Below are 22,171 nucleotides of genomic sequence, written 5' to 3'. Positions count from 1 at the left end.
TACCTTAGCCATTGCTACATTTCTCGAGAATTTTAAATTCCCACAATTCCATGTGACTGAAAAATAATATTTGGTGGCAGGTATCACTGTTGTTAAGACTTCTCAAATATTCTATTTTCTAAAGTTACGCAAAGCACCTGGCTGTTCATGGTTTTACTACAGATATATATATATATATATATATATATATATATATATATATATATATATATATACCTGATGATGATGATGATGACTACTACAGACAGTTCCAAAATATATAATATATAACTACTTGACTTTCTTTCTCTTGCTAATACTCTTCTTCAGAATGAAGCTTTACTGCATATACATTAAAGATTAAACTAGAGTGTTGAAACGCCACATGTGCTGAAATGGGAAGCCAGATGAGATGAAGAAGTGTCTCTAAGATAAATTAGCGGTTCATCATCTCCAATATAGATACATCTTCAATCTGGCTTTAGGCTAAATTCAATTTTATGTTTCTGGAACCTAGCTTTTGTGGCATGGAGTACTAATCTGCTTATATACCTATATAACTATATATACCTTCTGGCATTAAAATATAGCTCTACTTGTATCAAGCGGTATGAATGCCATTAAAACAAAATTCACACAATTATACCACCACAAGCATGCACTGTTGTCATAAGATATAATGAATCACGGACTCAAGCGGTTTGGATGTCTACTGTAGCCGTGAGCACAATGTCTATTTTCAGAAAAGAACTACAAGGGAATATGGAAGCCTGAGTTCTCCATACTGGGTGGGGGGATTTAACACAAAATACTTAAGCTCCTTCTACACAATACATACTGTATAATGAAAGATTTGTGCTCATTTATTTTTATTATTTAATTTATATTAAGAGATGGGTGTTGGAGGGTGTGATCACATGTAACACATCATAATCATCATCATTTATTTATATAGCGCCAACATAGTCCGTAGCGCTTTACAATTATAAATACACATACAATAATCAATGATCTACATGTTATTACAAAATGTGTAAAAACAGCGAGGGCACTTAGTAAATGTTTATTGACTTAATGGACTACTTAGGAAATATTAAGGACAAATCGGATTGGATATTTGGTATACATTTATAGACATAATGGGGTATATGGTAAATATTTGCAGGCACAATTAGGTACTTAATAAGAGAAAAGCTGCAGAACTCTGTATAGACGCACATCAACATGCTTAACGGTAGAAATTGAATTAACTAACTAAATTTAATGTTACATGTACATTTCTTTTAAATTAATGTGCAAAAAAAGTGGAGATCTAGACAACTAGCTTCAGTTGTGATAAATGTGGGATTTACCGGTCAAAAACTTTATTCCCAACAGCTTTCTGAATCATAATATAGCTATTAAAGGGAACTGTAGAATAAAAACATGAGCTTCCTGAGTATTTAATCTCTTTTTATTTTTCAACTTTGCAAGGACATACAAAGGATAATAAAAGGATGGTTAATTTAAACTAGCAACAGTTGTGAAATAAAAGAAAAAGATTTGTTGAAAATCTAAAAGTCTGTACTTGGACCTCAGTATTTTGAAACTTACTTTGATTAAGGTAGACAGTAAATATGTTTTTAAATTAAGCTTCCCATTGCATGTATTGATTTGTATAGTCAATGTAGAAGTTTTAAAACTAAATGGCACACAATCACTGTGTGTGTTGGCTCAAAACATCTGCGCAGTGTGGTTAAGATGCAGAAGCAGAAACATTCATCCAACCATTGTCAATGATCTGCTGGTTTGTGTGCTTGATCATACTAATTGGATCCCGCAAAATCCAGATGTTTGGCTCCAATGTGAAACAACAGGATTTGTCGAGCCACACAGGCATACAAAGGTGTGCATCTGGTCATTTGGTGTTTGGGCAACGATATCTCATCTGTACATGTATGACAGCTTAACTGTAAAGGGGGGGTTGGGTATCTTATCCAGATGACAGAGTTGTAATACTGACAGCTTCAAAAACAGGCGTCCAACAATTCAGACGAATGAAGATCCCGGCAGCCTGAAATGACGTTACTTTCAAGGGCCACAGTCTGCTTCGTTCTGTTAAGCTGCTAATTTAAGGAGGCATCAGCTGTACAATGTACTTTACAAAGCCTAGAACATTGTACAGCTGGCGCCTCCTTAAATTAGCAGCTTAACAGCGCAAATAAGACTGTGGCCCTTAAAAGTGACGTCATTTCTGGCTGCCAGGATCTTAATTCGTCTGAATTGTTGGACGTCTGTTTTTGAGGCTGTCAGTATTACCCCTATGTCGCCCATTGTACCTACGGTGTCATGCTGTTGGGGGATCCAATGTCAGAGTTTTCGTCACCAGGATAATGACTACCACCCCTAAAGGGATAGATTGCATGCTTGTAAGCGGGGCCTTCTAACCTCTCTGTCTGTCTGTATTATCCAGCATTGTTCCAAAGCGCTACGGAATTTGCTGGCGCTATATAAATAAATGTTGATGAACTGTAAACTGGGAAGATATAAAGCATACATTTATGTATGTAGTATATCTGCATTGCCATTATCTGTGGAGAAAACAGTTGTTGCAATTTCATCTGGCCCTAAGCCCTAGATGGGCACCAAGATGACAACACTATATACATAGATACTCCTTGAACCAAAACTGCTCTTGCTACATGCACCGAGGGCTGGCAATACCAGTTTCTAGTTTGCAGTTGTCCACATAACACGGATTTAGCCTGGAAGGCTATTTAAAAAAAAAAATTGTAGACAGAGGTAGCAAAGTAAAACATGTTATACCTTTGGAAAACAAAACAATCACCGCCCAACCAGGAAGCACGGAGACAGTGGTAGCATGGGTTTGTAACCTCAGTGCTGGTATGCTTACCAGTCATTCAGATAACTATCCAGACAGTCTACAGAAATAGGTCAGGGTATCTGCTTATGAGTTGAAGCTTAACAAAATTTGTATCATGAAGTATGACATCGATCCTAAACACTTATAAAACAGTATAGCTGAAACAAAAAACAAACGTTGTTTTGGAATGTGCGAAGTCTGACCTGACTATTCAAGACAAAAAAAAAACATTGTTTTAAAGCAAGTCTTAAAATAATAATTGCCAAAAATACTTCAAAGCAAATGTACTATATTGATGAATTGGTGCAGGAAATTTTTGTTTGCTACTTGCTGCTCAAGGAGGGGACAGTAGTTACTAAATATAAAGGGTCACATACTTTTGCATACAAAGATAGTGTAAAATGAATCGAAAAGGTCAATAGAGAGTTGCAAATCTACCATTTGTGTGTGTTGTCCTGTTTTGGATTATTTGTGCCAGTTCTAATTACGCCTATTTACTACTTATTCAAGATATTGCTGTGATTTTCGTGGTATCTTACTCTCACCACTTCACATAGTAAAATATGAATGCAACTTATACTAATCAACACAAGATAAACAAAAAACTATTTTTTTTTTCCCGAAAATTCACCATTTAGTAAATTTACCCCCAATTAAATATTTGCAAGTTAAATTGCCAATACACATTTTTTACTTATATATACAGATGCAGTGCCTCTGTTTGACACAGCAGTGCAATTGGATTTCTATTGTTAACTGTGCCAGGTGCATATCGCCATGGCACACTGATATAGAGGACTGTGTGAGTGGGTTGGACTAATTCAGCTCTGAATCAACTAAATCAACTGTACTGATAAATTAAATCAAAAATTAACATTTTACATTTTGCCTACCAATTAATGACACAAACAAAAATTGGTGAACACATAAAATGTTCTGAATGATTAAACCATAACATATGTCCCCCCAAAATAAAATACAATATCCATCTAAATTGACACATAACTTAACAAACATAAAATAAAAAAAATAAAAAATCCATTGCAGATATAACGCCATACCTGTGATTAAAAGAGGTTTTAACAGTACAGGAAAAAAAAATTACAAAAATAATCAAACAATGTTCTATACAATGCAGAAAATGATGTGCAGCATTTATCAAATTTACTTACTTTTGTTCTTTGATCCACTGATTAACATTTGCAGCCACAAATTCACTTTCCTTATGGAGGCGACTGTTGTCAGTTTGTGTTGCTTCTAGAGCTTGGAACAGGATTTCCAGCTGTGGATATAGACAGATCAAAGAGTATGATGGACTCCCTAGAACAAGGGCTATCTGGAATACTAATAATAGTCTGTAATACTTGTAAAGAATCAAGTCATTTTTCTCCAGTCCTTCAAATAATCATGGTTTCCTTGTACATGCTATTAATTGATTCAATATGCGAGATGGAATGTCTGAACCTTTCCCACGCTTTACATTTACCAGTTTACTATAATATGCATTACTCTACCTCCAGAGGTTGTTTAATTCAAATCAGGCTTATTTTATGAAAACTGAAAAGAGAGCCGCTACACTTGTTATGTTTAAGCCTTAGTTCTTGGTTCATGTGTGCGTTGTGATAGATTTTACATAAAGCACCCATTTGCTGTCGAAGTGTAGCTTTCAAAAACTTTTACAAGCAGAAGTTAGGTAAGACGAGAAAATAATTGTGTTGGTTTAGCTAACAAAATAGGATTATTAGTATGTACATTTGATGATCACTGAAGTTATTGTAAGGTTTACTGCAAGGAATTTACATAGAGTACCTTAGAGTACAAAAGTTATTCTTTACATTGTAATTAATCTTCTAAGTCCACAAGTGAATCAGTACAGTTGAATTTACAGTATATAAGGCTCCAAATATTAATGTACTCCAGTGCTATCGTTATTGTTATGAATTCTTTACACTAGCCATATACTCTTCCTGGTAAGCTCTCACCTATACCACCTATAGTAACCTGGCCTGTCACTTAAAACAAAACCTATAGAAAATAAGGTAAAATACTGCATATAACGCTGCCTTTGAATTAGTAGAGTATACTACTAGTATTAGTTGTATAGCACAACTCCAATCTAGCCATATCTACTACACAGAGCATTAAACTTGTGTCTGTCTCCTCCACAATTTATTACTGCCTCAGCTAAACCTACATGATCTTGTTTTCTCTGCTGATGAAAAAGCAAAAGTTTGACATGTATATTGTGCACGTATAGAGCAGGCTCTGCTCAGCCCAGGCGCAGTCCTAATATTATAGCTTGCCTTGTTTACTACATACTTGCCAACTTTGGTAAGTTTGCCTCCTGGAGAGATGCAACGGGGGGGGGGGGGGGGCCTTGGTAAATTGCGTTGCTTGTTAGTCCCGCCCCCTAAACACACATCATAGTTTGCAAGATTGCGAGCAGAGTGCTCTTACCTCTCTCTCTATATGTATTACCCAGTATTGTTTTATTAATGTTTGTTCCCAATTGTAAAGCGCTACGGAATGTGCTGGCGCTATATAAATAAATGTTGATGATCATCAGCATCAGTTCTAGCCTATTATGGCAGGGGGCGGGGTCACGATGGTGCGTGATTCGTGTCATAAGCACCACCCCCGTCATTTAATTGTGTCCAGCACCCGGGAGGTTGCCCTGCTCTCACGGACTTCCAGAAATTCAGAAGCCTCCCGGAATGTCCAGGAGAGTAGGCAACTATGATTTACTACATATACTTTTCCTTTATATGGCTGACTTTATCTAGTAGATAAGCCCTCTTTACCAAGTGGAATACACTACATTTACTGATTAAATATTGTGGAATCTTCTAATCTGAATAGATAACTAATTTATACTGTATGCCCTTATATATGTAAGATGGAATATTATTCCAAAACACATTGGTCTAGCACATGCAGAGAAGTCACATCTCTGCATTGTATAAAGGGCAGTATGGTATTGCCTTTTGCAGGGTGGTAGAGTAACCAGAAGATTTTCTGGTTGCTGTATCACCCTGAAAATTGATATAGAGAAGATTTTATTTACTCATGAATATAACGGAGGTAGAAAGTCATTACAATCAGTTATATCTCTCATTTAGTGCACCTGTTTCCTACCCACAGTATATGCAGTATTATCTGTGCCTCAGTGTTCTCACTAGTTTGTGATTTAATAGGCTGTTTTTTCACAAGTTTTGGGTTCCTCTCAGAAAATGGCTGCCTCTGCTGTGTAAGTAATAGGAGCACTTTAACATACCAAAATAAACTAGTTTACCCTTTATTTTGTGAATATTGGGACCACATATTAGAGTAGTCCTATTAATAAACATTATCAATACTCTAATGGACTTAAAAAACTTGTGATGACTTGTTTATCAAGTGTTTTGACAGTTTTTGTTGTTGTCCTAGTTTTACAGAACTATTCATCATTTCCTTAAATCATTGCCAAAGCACAAAGAATGATAAACTTGAATGTTTTTTTTTTATTGGTTTTCCCAATTATTTCCAAAACAACTTGAGTCACTGTCTGCCAACTGTGGAGTTTGTCTGTAATGAGATTTTAGATTTCTTCTGTTAAAACACAAAGTACAGATTCCAGGTCTAAAATTTGCTAAAGACATCGTCACCTTTTTTTATAAGCTGACACCTTCCAAACTTTGCTACTGAAGGGATTGTAGAAAATACATTTATTTCAAGTGGAAACCACCTTTAAGTTTATGTGACTAAGATGATTCTGTGCATGTTGTACTATCCAAAGTAAAAACACTTAGGAACACGAGTAAAATGTCTTTGTGACAGGGACAACCCCATGTGTCTACTTAACTATTATCATTTATTTGTTAGGCGCCACAAGGTTTCCGCAGCGCCGCAATCCTTTGATATGACTACTGTCATATCAAAGGATTATGGCGGGTCAGAAGCAGGCCCAATGTTTGGCTCTCCAGCGTCCCCCTGTCCGTTCATGTCGCATGAGCTGCTCCCCGATACTTGTTCCAAAGCCTGTTCTTATTTAGAGTGGGGACGTGGAACGTAGGGTCACGTCGCCAACGCCGAAAAAAAAATTATAAGTTGGTGCAGATGGGCTGGCAAGGTATCCCTGTAAGTACGGCATCCTCCTGCCGTACTCACTGGACTTACTGTGTTCCGCTGACCCTGGTCAAAAGAATAAAGATAGACTTGAGGACAATCCATCCTTGATGGTGTGGAACCTGGCTACCAGCAACACAATCTAGTCAACTTCTTTTCAGTTAGATTAGTAATCAAATTAGATATTAATAGTCTAAATATCTATATAAACTGATATTAGATCTAGTATTTTTCTTTCTAAATCATAATTTTGTTGGCTTATGGACCCTTCTTTCCTCTTGTTCTCTCCTGGCCCTGACCTGTCCTTTTACTTTGTTTGGCTTGAATAAATGTAATCCTTTAATCTATCTAAACAATATTAATTTGATTCAAACTTTGCAAACTAACACCGTGGGGAATATTTACTAAACTGTAGGTTTGAAAAAGTGGAGATGTTGTCTATAGCAACCAATCGGATTCTAGCTATCATTTTGTAGAATGTACTAAATAAATTATAACTAGAATTTTACTGGTTGCTATAGGCAACATCTCCACTTTTTGAAACCCGCAGTTTAGTAAATATACCCCCATATCTGTGTTATTAAATTCTGATCTACTTCCAGTTATCACTATACTTAATCCTGTCTCTGTTCCCAGCTGCTGAATTTCAGATCTGCCATTGTGCTAATGTGCTCAAGCATAAGAAAAGTGTATCACGTTAAGAGCGGTAATTCTGTAACACCATTATTTTTGTTACATGTGGTGTGAATTTAAATATCAAGCACCTCTTCTACTGAATTTTGCATAATAACTGTACAGTTATATGTAAGAGAGGTCAACAGATATCATGTCCAGTGATATAATATATTGTAAAATATGTATTAAAAAGTGTGTAAATGTATTAATTTAGATATGCACTGCTGCATCTTTGTATCATAACGAATGGAATTCGGTGCTGTGTAAATATCTGACTTCATATGTGCTTGATCTGGGACCCATGATTTGCAGCATTATATAGCTAGCAAAAAGCGTGCCTTGTCTGTGTCATTCTTTGCTTGACTGATGACATCATACATATTCACAAGGTACATCAAAGAAATTGCAGTCTTGGAAAAATGATGATGCTGGCACTGGCCTAAGTCCCCTGCAGATATATCTGTACAGGGAATTCAGACAGTTGTTGGGCAGAAATAAAATGCATCACAGAGTTCTACAGGAAAAATTAAAAACTCTGAATGACGCTTGCAGCTCCATCATACCAGGGTTTATAAAATGAGTTTAAGTGGAAATGTGGTGCCCTTTATCGCACCTCTCCTGTCCTATCAGATGAAAGGGAAAAACGTTACCCAGTAATCAATTTGTTGCCATGGATAGCTTGGAGAATATGCTGGTGGATTAAATAAAGAATTCATACATAAAATGATTAGTCATTCTGAGAGTTTGAAAAGCTGTTGATGGATCTTCAAAGGATTGAGTAACGGGATTATTGGATCATAATTTATTGATAAAACCCATGTTGTAGCCAGAGTTGTCCCTTCCAGGCAGAGGTTTTCAATGAAGATATCAATCTCTTTTTTTAAATTTTAGAGCCTCAGCATTATCTCATTTAGTGTGTATGTTGAAAAGCAAATTATAAGTTTTGTATCTAAAGGGACTTAGTGATGAATACTGTAACTCCAAAGTTGAGTTTCCTTTTGACATACAATTACCACATGCGAACAGAATGGCTCAACCCTTAAATTGCTTTTGTATACACATACATCCCATTATGATATTTCATTATGTTACTGCAAGGTGAAATGACGTGATTCATTTATTAGATTGCAAATTCATCAAAGTTCAATATACTCTGAAATTCAATGTTTCTGCCATAAAATTTGTTTTCCCTTATTGCTTAATAAATCGTTAAAAGCACCTTTAAAGAATGTGTTAAGAGGATTTGTTCTTTAGGAATTTAATCATTATTCTGCATATTTCAGTGTTTCTATCAATATAGGTATTGCCCATTTTTCCAATCTGTAACTTACATATAAAACTACATTAGGTTTGCAATATTAATTTATTAGTCTCAAATAAGGCATGCTGTATTAATACATTTACATAAATATATTTGCATTATATTATAGTTAAAACGGGAATGTTTTATATATATATATATATATATATATATATATATACGTAAGCTCTCTCGTATTAACTATAATATATATAACATTTTCCAGTTTCAGGTATAATATAATGCAGAAATAATTATGTAGATGTATTAATACAGCATGCCTAATTTGAGCCTAATTAATTAATAATTCAAACATAACACAGTGGTCAAAGTAGGAAGTAGGGGTGTACACAATGGTATATATATATATATATATATATATATATATATATATATGTATATAAACATATATATATATATATGTATGTATGTATGTTTGTATGTATGTATGTATGTATGCATGTGTGTTTGTATATATCTATAATATAAATGCTTAGTGGCGTGTGTTAGTCTGTCTGTGTGTGTGGAAAAAATAAAACCAAGCTGCAGCGCCACCTGCTGGGCGGAGTTATACACTGACCTACTAAATTCTTAGTGTGTGTGGAAAAAAAATTCAGAAAGGGCTTAAATTTGGTATACTAAGATGTTTTTAATTTGTTAATTTAATTTGTTAATTGTTAAAAGTATTTATAAAGATTTTAAAAAAAATATATATATATATTTCTTGAAGGAGAAGTGACAGTTGGGACTGGTTGGTGGTTGCCGGGAGTGACAGTGGGGAGTGGTTGGTGGTTGCCGGGGGTGACAGAGTGAGAGGAGTGTGATACTCAGGACTGCTGAGAGAGATCCCTGTGTCTGGATAGACATCTGGATAGATGTGGCGATGAAAATGAAGGATGAGGTGATGGAGAAGAATGATGAGGTGGTGACATGTGGACAAAACCACGTTAAAAAAGGGCGCTTACGTCGGGAAGTAACGCTCTTCCCCTGAGGAGGCCTGGGCTAGGCCCAAATGCACAACAAGTACCTTTTTAACACCTTAAGTAGCTTGATTTGACTAGAATGCATGAGTATCATGTACGGGTTAACTTGTGTGTATATATATATATATATATATATATATATATACACACATACATACACATAATAATATACACATAATATATCCCGCCCCCCGGTAGGTGCCAATGTAACGATTTCAACAATTTAACACTTCAATTGTCAGTGTAATACATATACATATATATACACACACACGCATACCGATCAACATTAAAACCACTGACAACTGAAGTGTAACATTGATTATCTCATCACATTGGCACCTACCAATGGGTGGGATGCATTAGGTAGCAAGTAAACAGTGAGTTCTTGAAGTTGATGTGGTGGAAGCAGGAAAAATGGGCAAGCGTTAGGATCTGAGCGACTTTGACAAGAGCCAAATTGTGATGGCTAGATGATTGGGTCAGAGACTTCCAAAACAACAGGTCTTTTGGGGGCTTTAACGGTTTCCAAAATTGGTCCAATACCACAGAAGAGCAACTGTAGCACAAATTGCTGAAAAAGTTAATGCTAGCTATCATAGAAAGGAGTCAGAACACACAGTGCATCACAGCTTGCTGCGTATGAGGGCTATGAAGCCACAGACCAGTCAGAGTGTCCATGCTGACCCCTGTCTACTGCCAAAAGCAACTATAATAGACACGTGACCACCAGAACTGGACCATGGAGCAATGGAACAAGGTGGTCTGGTCTGATGAATCACGTTATCTATTACATCATGTGGTCGGCTGGGTGCATGTGCATCATTTACCTGGGAAGAGATGGCGCCAAGACTATGGGAAGAAGGCAAGCAGGCAGAGAAAGTGTGATGCTCTGGGCAATGTTCTGTTGGGAATCCTTGGGTCCTGGCATTCATGTGGATGTTACTTTGACACATACCACACACATAAACAATGCTCTTTCAGCAGTATAATGCACCCTGCCACGCTGCGAAAATTGTTCAGAAAAGGTTCGAGGAACATGACAAAGAGTTCAAGGTGTTGACTTGGCCTCCAAATTCCCCAGATCTAAATCCAAACGAGTCCATTCCATGGAGGCCCCACCTCACAATTTACAGACTTAAAGGTTCTGCTGCTAACGTCTTGGTGCCAGATACCAGTGGTCTTGTGGAATCAAGAGTTGTTTTGGTGACACGAGGGAAAGAGTGTTTGAAAAAGACTGAGTGACTCAGACGAAACGCATCAGACGGAGAAACTATCACCACACTCTATCAAGGTTGGGGATTGCTTTTATTATACACATGACAACGTAGGATCATTATAGTATACCTTGTGTCTAGTGCCAAGTAGCGGGTCTTGAAGTGTATGAAAGTGGATTAGCACAGCACACTTTCCAATCAGCACCGATCTTGGCATAAGGAAAACCTAGTTTGTGTCTTGAAACCCATCAGAGAACTCTGACATAGAAAGTGGCTCACCTGATATGATCAGAGAAACATTGAATTTGACGGCAGATAAAAACCGCTTGGCCCATCTAGTCTGCCCATTTTTTTAATAACCTATGGTACCTTAAACCCTATTTGATCATTTATTCTTTATAAGGATATTCTTATGTCTGTCCCGAGCATGTTTAAACTGCTCTACTGCATTAGCCTCTAGCACCTTTGATGGGAGGCTGTTCCACTTATTCACTACCCTTTCTGTGAAGTAGTTTTTCCTCAAATTTCCTCCGAGCCTACTTTCCTCCAATGTCAGTGCATGCCCTCATGTTCTAGTACTTCTCTTCCTTTGAAGGATGTTTCCCCCCTGTACCTTGTTCAAACCCTTGATATTTGAAAGTTTCTATCATATCCCCCCTTTCCCTTCTCTGCTCCAAACTATACATTAAGGTCTTTGAGTCTCTCCGGGTAAGTTTTGTGCTATAGGACATGCACCATTTTAATTTCCCTTCTTTGTACAGTCTCTAATGTATTTATATCCTTCTGGAGATATGGCCTCCAAAATTGAACACAGTATTCTAGATGAGGCCGTACCAATGACCTATACAGTGGCATTATTACTTCTTTCTTTCTGCTACGGATTCCTTTCCAGATCCAACCAAGCATCAGATTGGCCTTTCTCATTGCTTTGTTACATTGCTTACCTGCCATTAAGTAACCTGAAATAGTGACTCCTTTTCTCTTCAGTAGTTTCCATTATGATGCCACTAATATTATATTTAGCCTTTGGATTTTTGAGACCCAAGTGCATGATTTTCCTGTAAGGAATTCAGAATGTCCCTACTTCTTGTAAAACTTGCAATAGACCCCTCCCAGTTCACATCAAGTAGATTAAAGTCTCCGATGATTGTTACCTCTCCTTTTAATGCCATTTTATTGATGTCCTGAAATAAGTTCCTATCCAGTTCCTCTTCCTGATCGGGTGGTCTACAGATCACTCCAGTACGAAGAACAGCCTTATCCCCCATTTCTATAATCACCCAAAGGGCTTCAGTTTTTTTTTCAATACTTTGTATTAAAGTAGTATTTTTTCTTTATTTCAAATACATGGCTAATCCTCCTCCGATTCCTCCCACTCTGTCTTTCCTAAATAAAGTATATCTTGGTATAGCTATGTCCCAGCCATGATTTTCATTGCACCATGACTCCGTAATAGTCACAATATACAGATCATCCCTTGACAGTAAAGCAATTAGTTCTGGAATTTTATTTCCTAAGCTTATAGCATTAGCGCACACAGCTCTAAGAGCTTTGTTTGTGCATTTTCTGTTCCTATCTTCTATGTTTATCTCTCTCTCTATGTTTATTTTGTTTTGATCTGCATTGGCTACTGTTGCTGTGGATATGTTTTTTGTACTATTAGCCTGCAGAAATGATACCTCTTGGCTGGGGGAGCAGAATGTTTTATTCCTGTTTAGTTCATTGCTCCCCTCTGCTAGTTTAAATAGTTCCAAACTGCTCACTTAGTATTCTGGTTCCCCTCGAAGATGGGTGAAGGATGTCCTTTCTGTATAGGCCCTTATCTTGACAGATGGCATGACTGTAGTCTATTAATCCAAATCGCTCCTCATAACACCACTCCTGTAGCCACACATTGAAGTTTCTAATGCAATGAGTTCTGTCTTGACCTCTATGCACTGACAATACTGCTGAAAAAGTTACAATGGCTGCCACCTGTTTTAGAGCAGTCCCTAACTTTCTAAATTCATCTTTTACTGCCATGACTTCACTGATGGCTGCTCTCATCATCCCAATGGAGGCGTTTGTTTCACTGCTACCAAGAAGCATATGTTAATTATTTTCCAAAGCCACTATAGCTCTGAAAAAACATTTCCATATCATTATAATCACACTTGCTATTTAAGTGTATCCATCACTCAGAATTAACTTAAAATCGGAATTGGAAAAAACTCTATTAAGACTATGGGGCATATTCAATTGTTGGCGGAAATGCCAAATATCTCGTGGCGCCCTTATTACGGTAGTTTTCTTCCAGCTTACTATTACCGTAATAACTGTAATAATTTTAATGCTGCGGGATATTCAAACAATTGAATATGCCCCTATGTGTACCATTCAAATAGCTACTTGGTGAAACTGGATACTTATTGGATATACTTCAATGGATTATGAGTGTGGTTATTTCATGGCCCTTCAATACAGTTTCAAGTCTGCAGACATATATGTGTCAGTATTTAGTAAAAATATTTAATTGTTTGAACTTTTTTCATATAGGCTGCGAGTAGATGTATACAGATATAACCTTCATAAGATTGTTTCTATATGAATTGGTGTTGCATACTGTTATAGTATTTTTAAATGATTGGGGGGAAATTCAATTCTCCCCGAATTTCCGTGGAGTTAAAACTATTACCGTTATTGCGGTAATTTTAACCCGGCTATTACCACACTCCAAAAACATACTAGTAAGTTAATTGGCCGCTATCAAATTGACCTTAGTCTCTCTATGTGTCTGTGTGTGTGTGTGTGTGTGTGTGTGTGTTAGGGAATTTAGACTGTAAGCTCCAAAGGGGCAGGAACTGATGTGAGTCAGTTCTCTGTACAGTGTTGCAGAGTTAGTGTCGCTATATAAATAGCTGCTGCTGATGATGATATACATATATACTCACACACACATATACAGGTATAAACTACGAAACAATGTAAAATACAATACAAATACAAAGACTTAAAGATGATAATGATTTATAAGACAAGGAAAGGATATATGTGTCATTATTTTCAAAACATACTTTTTTCATAACCAATTATTTCACCTGCTTTCACTGTTTGCAACACTTTGTTTTCCAAAACTGCTATATCCATCCCTAAAAAAGTCTTACAGTTTCATTTTGCATCCCTTCCAATAAAACATCTACCTCCTGACTGCTTATCTCCTAAAAACATGAATAGAATGTTGACTACAAGCCAAAGACTAACTAGCAATCTAACAGCCCCAGTGAAGCTGATGGAGATCTTGTGAGCAGAACGAACAGATCTTCTCTAATTTAGCCACCAAATGTCAATAACGGACTTGTATGTGGCTGCAGTCATGAGTTTTACCACATCCAGTTTTGCAACAAAAGAGGTTATCATTATTCAGGAGCACACAGTCAAATGGAAAAGGGAGCCAATGTACCACCAAAATAACAAACAGTAGGACAGTTGAGGAGGCCAGCCCCTATAGCTAAATTTCATTTAAGTTCTGGTGGCCATATTCATAATCAGTCAAACTACAAAACATTGTCCTTAGGAGAATGATTACCTACAGTAGACTTGTTCCAGTCTCTAGTGTGGAAAGTATGGACAGACCCTGTGTCAATTGTCAAGACAATTCCCATCATAGACCAACAGCATAAATTGCCTCACTTGCATATAAAATAATAAGAAAGACCAACAAATATATAAGTCATTCAATGATGTGTCAGACTGGACCCCCAGGTCACTGGTAAAATCCTTGGTGGACCAACTGCCTAAGGGCTTCATTCTTTACCCTACTTCACAACTCCACCTCTGCACCACTTTGAATCATGAAAGCTGGGTCTAGCCATGTTAATAGGAAGCACTGTGCTCCATCTCACACCTTGATGGTGGTATCCCGGTGGTCTAGTGAGCACAGGAAGTGGGGCAGCCGCTGGCCGTCCGCATCGAGCTACTGCGCATTCGTTGACAGAAAGTTCAGCTTTCCCGCTGTTCTTCTGAGACCGTTTAGGAGATAGGATGCACCTTCAACTGCAAGCTAGTCTGCCCACAGTAAAACTGTATGGACATGCAGTTAACCTCATAACGTTTAAAACTTGTCTGCATATACATATAAGTGTATACCTAATTGCTGACTGACATTAACATCTGTAAGTACCTCACATTCTAATCTGTTACAAGTGTTTAAAATAAACCAACAGACTTGGATAAGTTTAGATTGTTTTGTGCCTTAATATCCACCACCGACCCCGCTGACACCTATCACAGATAACAGCGAAGTGCTCTGTTTATTGGTAATTCTCACAATAAAATAAACACTGGTGTGCGTGGCCTACACAAGTATAGGTAGGGGGAGGATGGTAGTAGCTACACCCTTCACTGGCTGGCCACACCACATCCACTGGCTAGACATGATATTGGTCCCTACCATTTGGCGCATGCGCATATGGGGAATCCAAAGGCCCTTACAGCTGAATAGTGAAAAAAAACTGAAAAATCACTCGCCACAGATAAATCAATATAAAAATATTAAAAGAGAAGTGCCATCCCCTAAGGTCAACGCGTTTCACCCGCGCTAAGGCGGGCTTCCTCAGGACTAATGAAATGGCATTTCATATGCGCATACGCCAACGAGCCGAGGATACTGCAGAGACTGTCGGACGGACGGCAGAGAGCGCTTCCCCTGGATATTTCCGGAGCAGATTCAGTGAGTAACAGGGGCACCTGTGGACACTCATCTATGCACTTGATATCTAGCGCTCTAATGGACAGTATTTTTGAGCGCAAGTACCGAGCAGTGGATTTCACCTGTTATGTAATTCCAACTTTATCTATAGCCTTTATATGGTGAAGGACATTATTCTCTCCATTTGGAGGACTAGAGTGCATACTATCTAGTGCACACACTAGCTCACCGGCCTATCATTATTGTTTTTGCATTTTTTCTTTTTATATTTTTGTATTTTTATATATGAATATATTCTTTTGTATTTTTTGATTTTGTCTGCAGACTTTGTTTTTATCTACCATTTGTTTGTTTTTGCAATATTATTGCTCATATATGTATCTGTTTTTACAATTATACATACCCATTTTGTTTTACACTTTTGTCTCTGCATTACTATTTACACTCAGCGCCGGGGATTTTTGTTGTATGTATATCTGTGGTTATTTGGAGAGATCTAGGGATCACCTCTCCTTTTCCCCATTTGGCAGCTTATTTAACGTAGAGTGAGCGCTGGCATATCGGTCTATTATTACAATGCTACTAGCAGCACTGCTTTTTCAAACAGAAACTGATGTAAAAACTTGATTCCATTTAAACACCATTTTATCCAAGTAGTGAAGTACAACAAGGCAGTTCAACTACACAACTGCACAAAATAAAGTGCCATATCCCATAGCAACCAGATTTTAACTGTAACTTATTTAGTACAATTTAGAACATGACATAAAACATCTGCTTTGACTTACCATTTATTCCATTTGTTACACGTGCACCAGTTTTCATAAATGTCCCAGCAGTGTCACAAGACACACATTGTTTCAAGGCAAGCAAAGAGTTTTTTCAGGGACATAATACATTTGCTTAGCTTTTGTTTGAATACATTATCTCATTACTGCCACTGAAAACCATTAAAAGCTAAAACTTCCTAGGACCAAAGGCTGTCAATATATGATATGATGCTTAGTAATTAAATAAACCATTAACGGTTTAATGGGTGTAATGGAAATACAAATACTTAAATGTTGTATGTACTGCAAGTGTAAACATTTAATATGTGTGTTTATTTTTAGTATTACTGAGTTTTGTTCTACCATAGGAAATATCTAATTTCTTAATATATTTCAATCATGGTAGTTAGATTGTACCAAGGATTGGCTAATAGCTTAGCATAATCTTCAAACTTACCTCCCTCTGGGAAGTAATGTAGTTCTTCTCAGAAGTTTTCAGCTCATTTTGCAAGTTTCCCACCTAATAGGTATACAAATCAATTAGCACAAAAACAAGCCAATATATTAAAAATATACAAAGCATATAAACAGTACAGCTGATGCTGATTATGCCATACTTTTAATTTACTTTATCAATACGCACAAATTAAAGGTTCAATATAAAGCCTTACAATACAAGCCACATTTGCATAATGCATCATTATATATGTTGAGCATGTACAAAATAGTTTGACATTTAAACCTTTGAATAGAGTTGTTATGATAATTAATATACAGTGTATATTTTACACACACGCACTCTCGTGAGTATTAATGAGTGTGTGCATAGTCCATGTCTTAGTAGATTTATCCTGTGTGTTCTTAAGAAGCTGTGACATTATTAAACTGTAGGAGGTGGCAAAGCACAAACTCCAAGTTTACAAAAAACCCACAGGACATCCCTCACCAACAGCTAATTTGCATGCAATGTGTTTGGCACAAGAGAGCACTGAGGTGCTGGAGCAGAACTATGTGGGTATGGGGTATCAAACAATATCTTATTTCTGTTTTATTTTCTATTTGTTGGCATGGTGGTATTACTAACAAACTTCACCCACTAGCAAAATTAATCTTTCATGCTAGACCTTTATTAATCTTGCATGAAAAGTATTTATAATTTTATATATTATTGATCATTTATATAGCACCATCATATTACACAGCACCGTACAGTGAACATTTAATCATTCACATCTGCCTCTGTATTTTGGAGCTTACAGTCTAAGTTCCCTACAACGCAGACACACACACAGGCACTAGGGTTCATTTATAGTCAGCAGCCAATTAACCTACTGGTATGTTTTTGGACTATGGAAACCAGAGAACCCAAGTACATTTTAAAGAATCTAACCGGTTAATTATTTTATGTATAGCAAGGAGTGTCCTTAGCCATATTACTGAGAAAGCACGAGTAGACAGAATCACTTGCAAGAACATAAAATACACATTTCTACCCTGTCACTGCCTATTCCTGCATAGTACATTCCAATATTCTGCACAAGCTCGGTTTAATTATGTCTCAACTATTACAGGGAAACTATGGTTCAGACAAGTCAAAGGTAATACATCAAAAAACAGAAACTTTAAATATCCAAAATACATTTGCATTACTGAGATATTTATTATTTCTCCTCCATGATCCTATATCCTTTTAAACAGACATTACTCAATTACATTATTTTACATCTTGCTGCAACTTTACAAGTTTATTAACTGTCAATACACTGATGTCATCACCACCATCTGCATTCATAGTACATTTCCTAAGCCTATAAATATACTGTGCATAGATAAATGTACTAACATGACCCCAAATGCATCTTATAGAAGAATGGTTATGCTAACCACATACAGGCTGGTGCTGCCTGTATCCCAAAAGTCAGGATTAATGTACAATTTGGCAACACATGTAGGTGTGAAGGTGCACGGGCTGAGTAGCCTGGATCTCATGCAGATTCACTGAGATCTGTTAGTGGAGTTAGATGACCAGACACATAGGCCAATAGCCGAGATCTTCTGACCACATATACTGACACATCTCATTATATATCATACTGATTTTGATTGAATTACCAGTGTTCTCATTTTTGGGTCTCACACTAGACGATACTGGGACAATATTACAGTGTGTGTGTGTGTGCGTGTGTGTGAGACCAACTTTAATTACCCCTTGGGATGTTTAGTGGCTGAAAATGTAAGTCACAGCTTGAAGAAGGTAGGGGCATTTGAACGCTTTGGAAATTGAAATATAGCAAAAGATGTCAAACTAAGATTACCATGTAACCACAACTTTATGTCAACTAACTGAAATATGCATTTATTAGAAAGATAAAAAGACAGAATAGGAACTGAGGGCAGAACCTAAGCTCGAGGAATTTTAAAAGTTGAGGGGCTGGATCTGTGGACTGTGGTGGTACTCTGTGGTTAATAATTTGACTAAGGGAGTACGCCCATCTGATGTCACGGAGGAGGGATCGTCGGAGGTGATATATTGGATGGGCGGAGGATAAGCAGTATCTTGTGCTGCTGGACGTAGGTGGATAAGTATCTCTGTACTCTCTGACTACCCCGTAGTGCATTTATCATTGTTTTCTCCATGCATTCTCTAGCTGTTTCTGTGCCTGTCTGCTATTTCTGTCTATTTGCCTCTGTTTGTTTCTCTGTTAATATCTTCTGTGCAATGTTCCTATTCCTCCCCCCCCCCTTATTGTTTTTAGGGGCCTGCGGCCTTTACCTTCTCACCCCACCTGCTTTTTCTTTGTTTTTTCGTGTCCACCCCCCTCTTTTTTTTCCTTTCCACTCCGGTACCACTCGTTCTCTCCTCGCCCCGCCTCCCTGCTCTTTTCCATCCAATTTCTTACCTCCTGTTTTATGCTTCCTCCATTTTTTTCCCCGTGTTATGGAGCTCCAGGCCGGGCCCCCCTCTAGTCCCTTGTCTGGTTCTGGCTCCTGCCTCTTGGAGTCCAGGGTGCCCCGTTCCCCCTCCAGGAGGGTGAGCGGACGCACCTCCTACCCTCCGCCGCGGTTCAGCCTCGTGCCACACAACCGTAAGTGACGGAGGAGAAATAGGGCGGTAGTCTCAGATTGGTACCGGGGGGCGGGGTCCTGTCCCACAGCATAGCCAACAATTGGCCTGCGGCTCGGTAGGAAGTGGGCACGGAGTAGCCACGTTATGCAGGTCTCGGTCCAGGAGTAGGTCGGCCCATGGTAGTGTTGCAGGGTCTGGACGGCAAGGTGAGGGAGTTGGCAGGGCAGCACAGGTGTCGCCGATGGCGGCTAGTCACGGCCAAAGGTCTATGTCTTGCGGATCTATGTCTCAGGCTTCTCTTGGTAACATGTCTCTTCCAGTAGATGATGGATCTGTTGGTGCCAGACGAATCTCCAGGTCGGGGAATCGCAAGCGGCATTCTTCGCCACTATCAGATTTGGAAGGTCAGTTTGTTGGCTCTGAGGGCGGTTCAGTTTTCCAAGGTAAGATGAATATGTATGATTTGCCTGATGTTCAACCTTTGTTGTCAGACCGTTATAGCTCTAGTATTGTCTCTTTTGATTCCAGGGACTGCCCCCAGCATCTGGTTAAACACTTGTGGAAACATTTTGTTTCCCGCGAAGGCGATCGCATGGCGACAGAAAGGCCCAGGTGATATGGGAGGCTCCGGTATCTATGGGGGGCAAATGTTGTGCTGTGCTAGCATGGCCATATTTAAGGGGGTCTGTATTTCTGTCTGGGACAAAATTGATAAAGGCAGGTTGTTTGCCATTTCCAAACAGGCCAAAAAAGTAGTGGCTGCTGTGATGGCGCACGGGAGCGGGGGGAGGAGCTAGCTATAAGTCTTATAAGAACTGGTTGATGGGCGCTTATCGCTTTCCAGCCTGTTACTTAGAGCCACCCGCAGGAGTGTATGGACATGGTGAAGTACTTGCACATGGTGCATGATATGTACAAGTCTTCCCACCAAAGGAGTTTGGCTGGCCTACGACGAGGTGTGTCGGGAAAAGTACGTTTGGGGAGTCGGTGCCTCGGCCACAAAGTGGTGGCGGCATCCGGGGCAAGGCAGCGTTAGCGCTCCCTTTCTCAGTAAGGGTCGCTGTTACTCGTTCAACCGAGAAAGTTGCCCGCATGGACCAGCATGTAAGTTCTCTCACACTTGCCTTAGTTGCGGGGAAGGGCACCAAGCTAAGTCATGTGACAAGCAGGACAGAAGGGGAGAATCAGGTAACCAGCCCCTCCCCAACATTGCCGAAGGCAGGATGATCGCTGATTAATGTGGTTAGCCTGAGCCGGTGGCTCAGTCGCTACCCGCGCAAGTATGAAGCAAAATTTTCTTTATAGATTTCGGTTACCGATTAAAGGATCAGTTCAGTCGGCCAGGTTAGGGAGCCAGTTTGTTCCAGAGGTGTTGGCGGCTAAAGTTAGCAAGGACCTTTCCGGAGCCCACCGTACCAGGACTTTGTGGTCTGCCCGGTGGGGATGGTTCCCAAGAAGGCCGTTGGGAAGTTTAGACTGATTCAGCACCTCTTATTTCACCATGGTTTTTCTGTAAACAATGCGATCCCGGAGAAGTTTTGCAGGGTCACTAACCAGTCCTTCGAATCCTCCCTTCACATGGTGCGTGGTTTTGGTAAAGATGCATTATTAGCGAAGGCCGACGTTGAGTCACTAGCTGCCGCTTCACTCTGACTCTTTTCCCTTCATGGGTTTCAGGTTGGATGAAGGCTATTATGTAGATAGATGGCTTCCCATTGGATGCACGGTCTCCAGTGCATTCTTCAAGTGTTTTAGTTCATTCCTAAACTGTTGTGTCTGCGCTGGCACTGGCCATCAGGGAGTCGCCCATTACTTGGATGATTTATTGGTGGTCGGGCCCAGGAGTGCCGCTACCTGCAAGTAGATGTTGTTCTCAGTAATGGCCCTTTTCCATTTATTGGGCGTCCCAGTCGCTAGAGAGAAAACGGAAGGTCTGACAACGCGGTTGTCATACTTGGGGATCGAGATAGATACAGTCTTGGGCCTTTGTCGGCTACTGCTGGACAATGTGAGTAAGCTGCGTGGTCCAATAAGTGAGGTGCTAGGGTCTGGAGGTGTGACATTGCGGCAGGCCCAACCTTTGTTGGGGCTGTTCAATTTTGCTTGCCGGGTGATACCTATGGGGCGGGTATTGTGTTGAAAGCTCGAGCGGGCAACAGACGGGCGTAGGTGCCGCATGGTCAAATTCCTTTCTCTGTGGAGATTCGGCAGGATTTGGCAGTTTGGGACCTGTAAGACTTTGCTTATGGCCTGCACCGCCAGTGTCTAGACAAAAGCTCTTTACGGACACGCCAGGGGCGGAAGGCTTTGGGGTCTATTTTGCGGGGAAATGGTGCGCTGCCCCATGGCCTATGGAATGGTTGCTGTCCGGCTGGACGGCTAATTTAACACTCCTGGAGATTTTTCCCGATAGTAGTGATGGTAGCGCTTTGGGCAGGCAGGTTTGTCGGGAAACAAATAGTTTTCTGGTGTAACAACCTCAGAGTAGTGCAGGCGATCAATCGGCGGAGGGCCACTTCACCTACG

At 39.2% G+C, this 22,171-nt stretch overlaps 1 protein-coding gene across 1 annotated transcript in view; it reads right to left on the bottom strand.

Annotated features, from left to right (window-relative positions):
- Window positions 1-22,171, bottom strand: part of LOC142159092 (uncharacterized) — a 304,132-nt gene that overhangs the window by 72,854 nt on the left and 209,107 nt on the right. The window contains exons 20-21 of the mRNA XM_075213684.1: window positions 17,036-17,098; window positions 4,015-4,124 (exon numbers count right to left, since the gene is read on the bottom strand). Coding sequence (XP_075069785.1) covers window positions 4,015-4,124; window positions 17,036-17,098 — 173 coding nt within the window. The remainder of the gene's footprint in view (window positions 1-4,014; window positions 4,125-17,035; window positions 17,099-22,171) is intronic.

Source organism: Mixophyes fleayi, chromosome 5 (genome assembly GCF_038048845.1).
Source record: "Mixophyes fleayi isolate aMixFle1 chromosome 5, aMixFle1.hap1, whole genome shotgun sequence".
Lineage (NCBI taxonomy): Eukaryota > Metazoa > Chordata > Amphibia > Anura > Limnodynastidae > Mixophyes > Mixophyes fleayi.
Note: the sequence above shows the minus strand (reverse complement) of the source record. Positions and strands in the feature narration are given on the sequence as shown.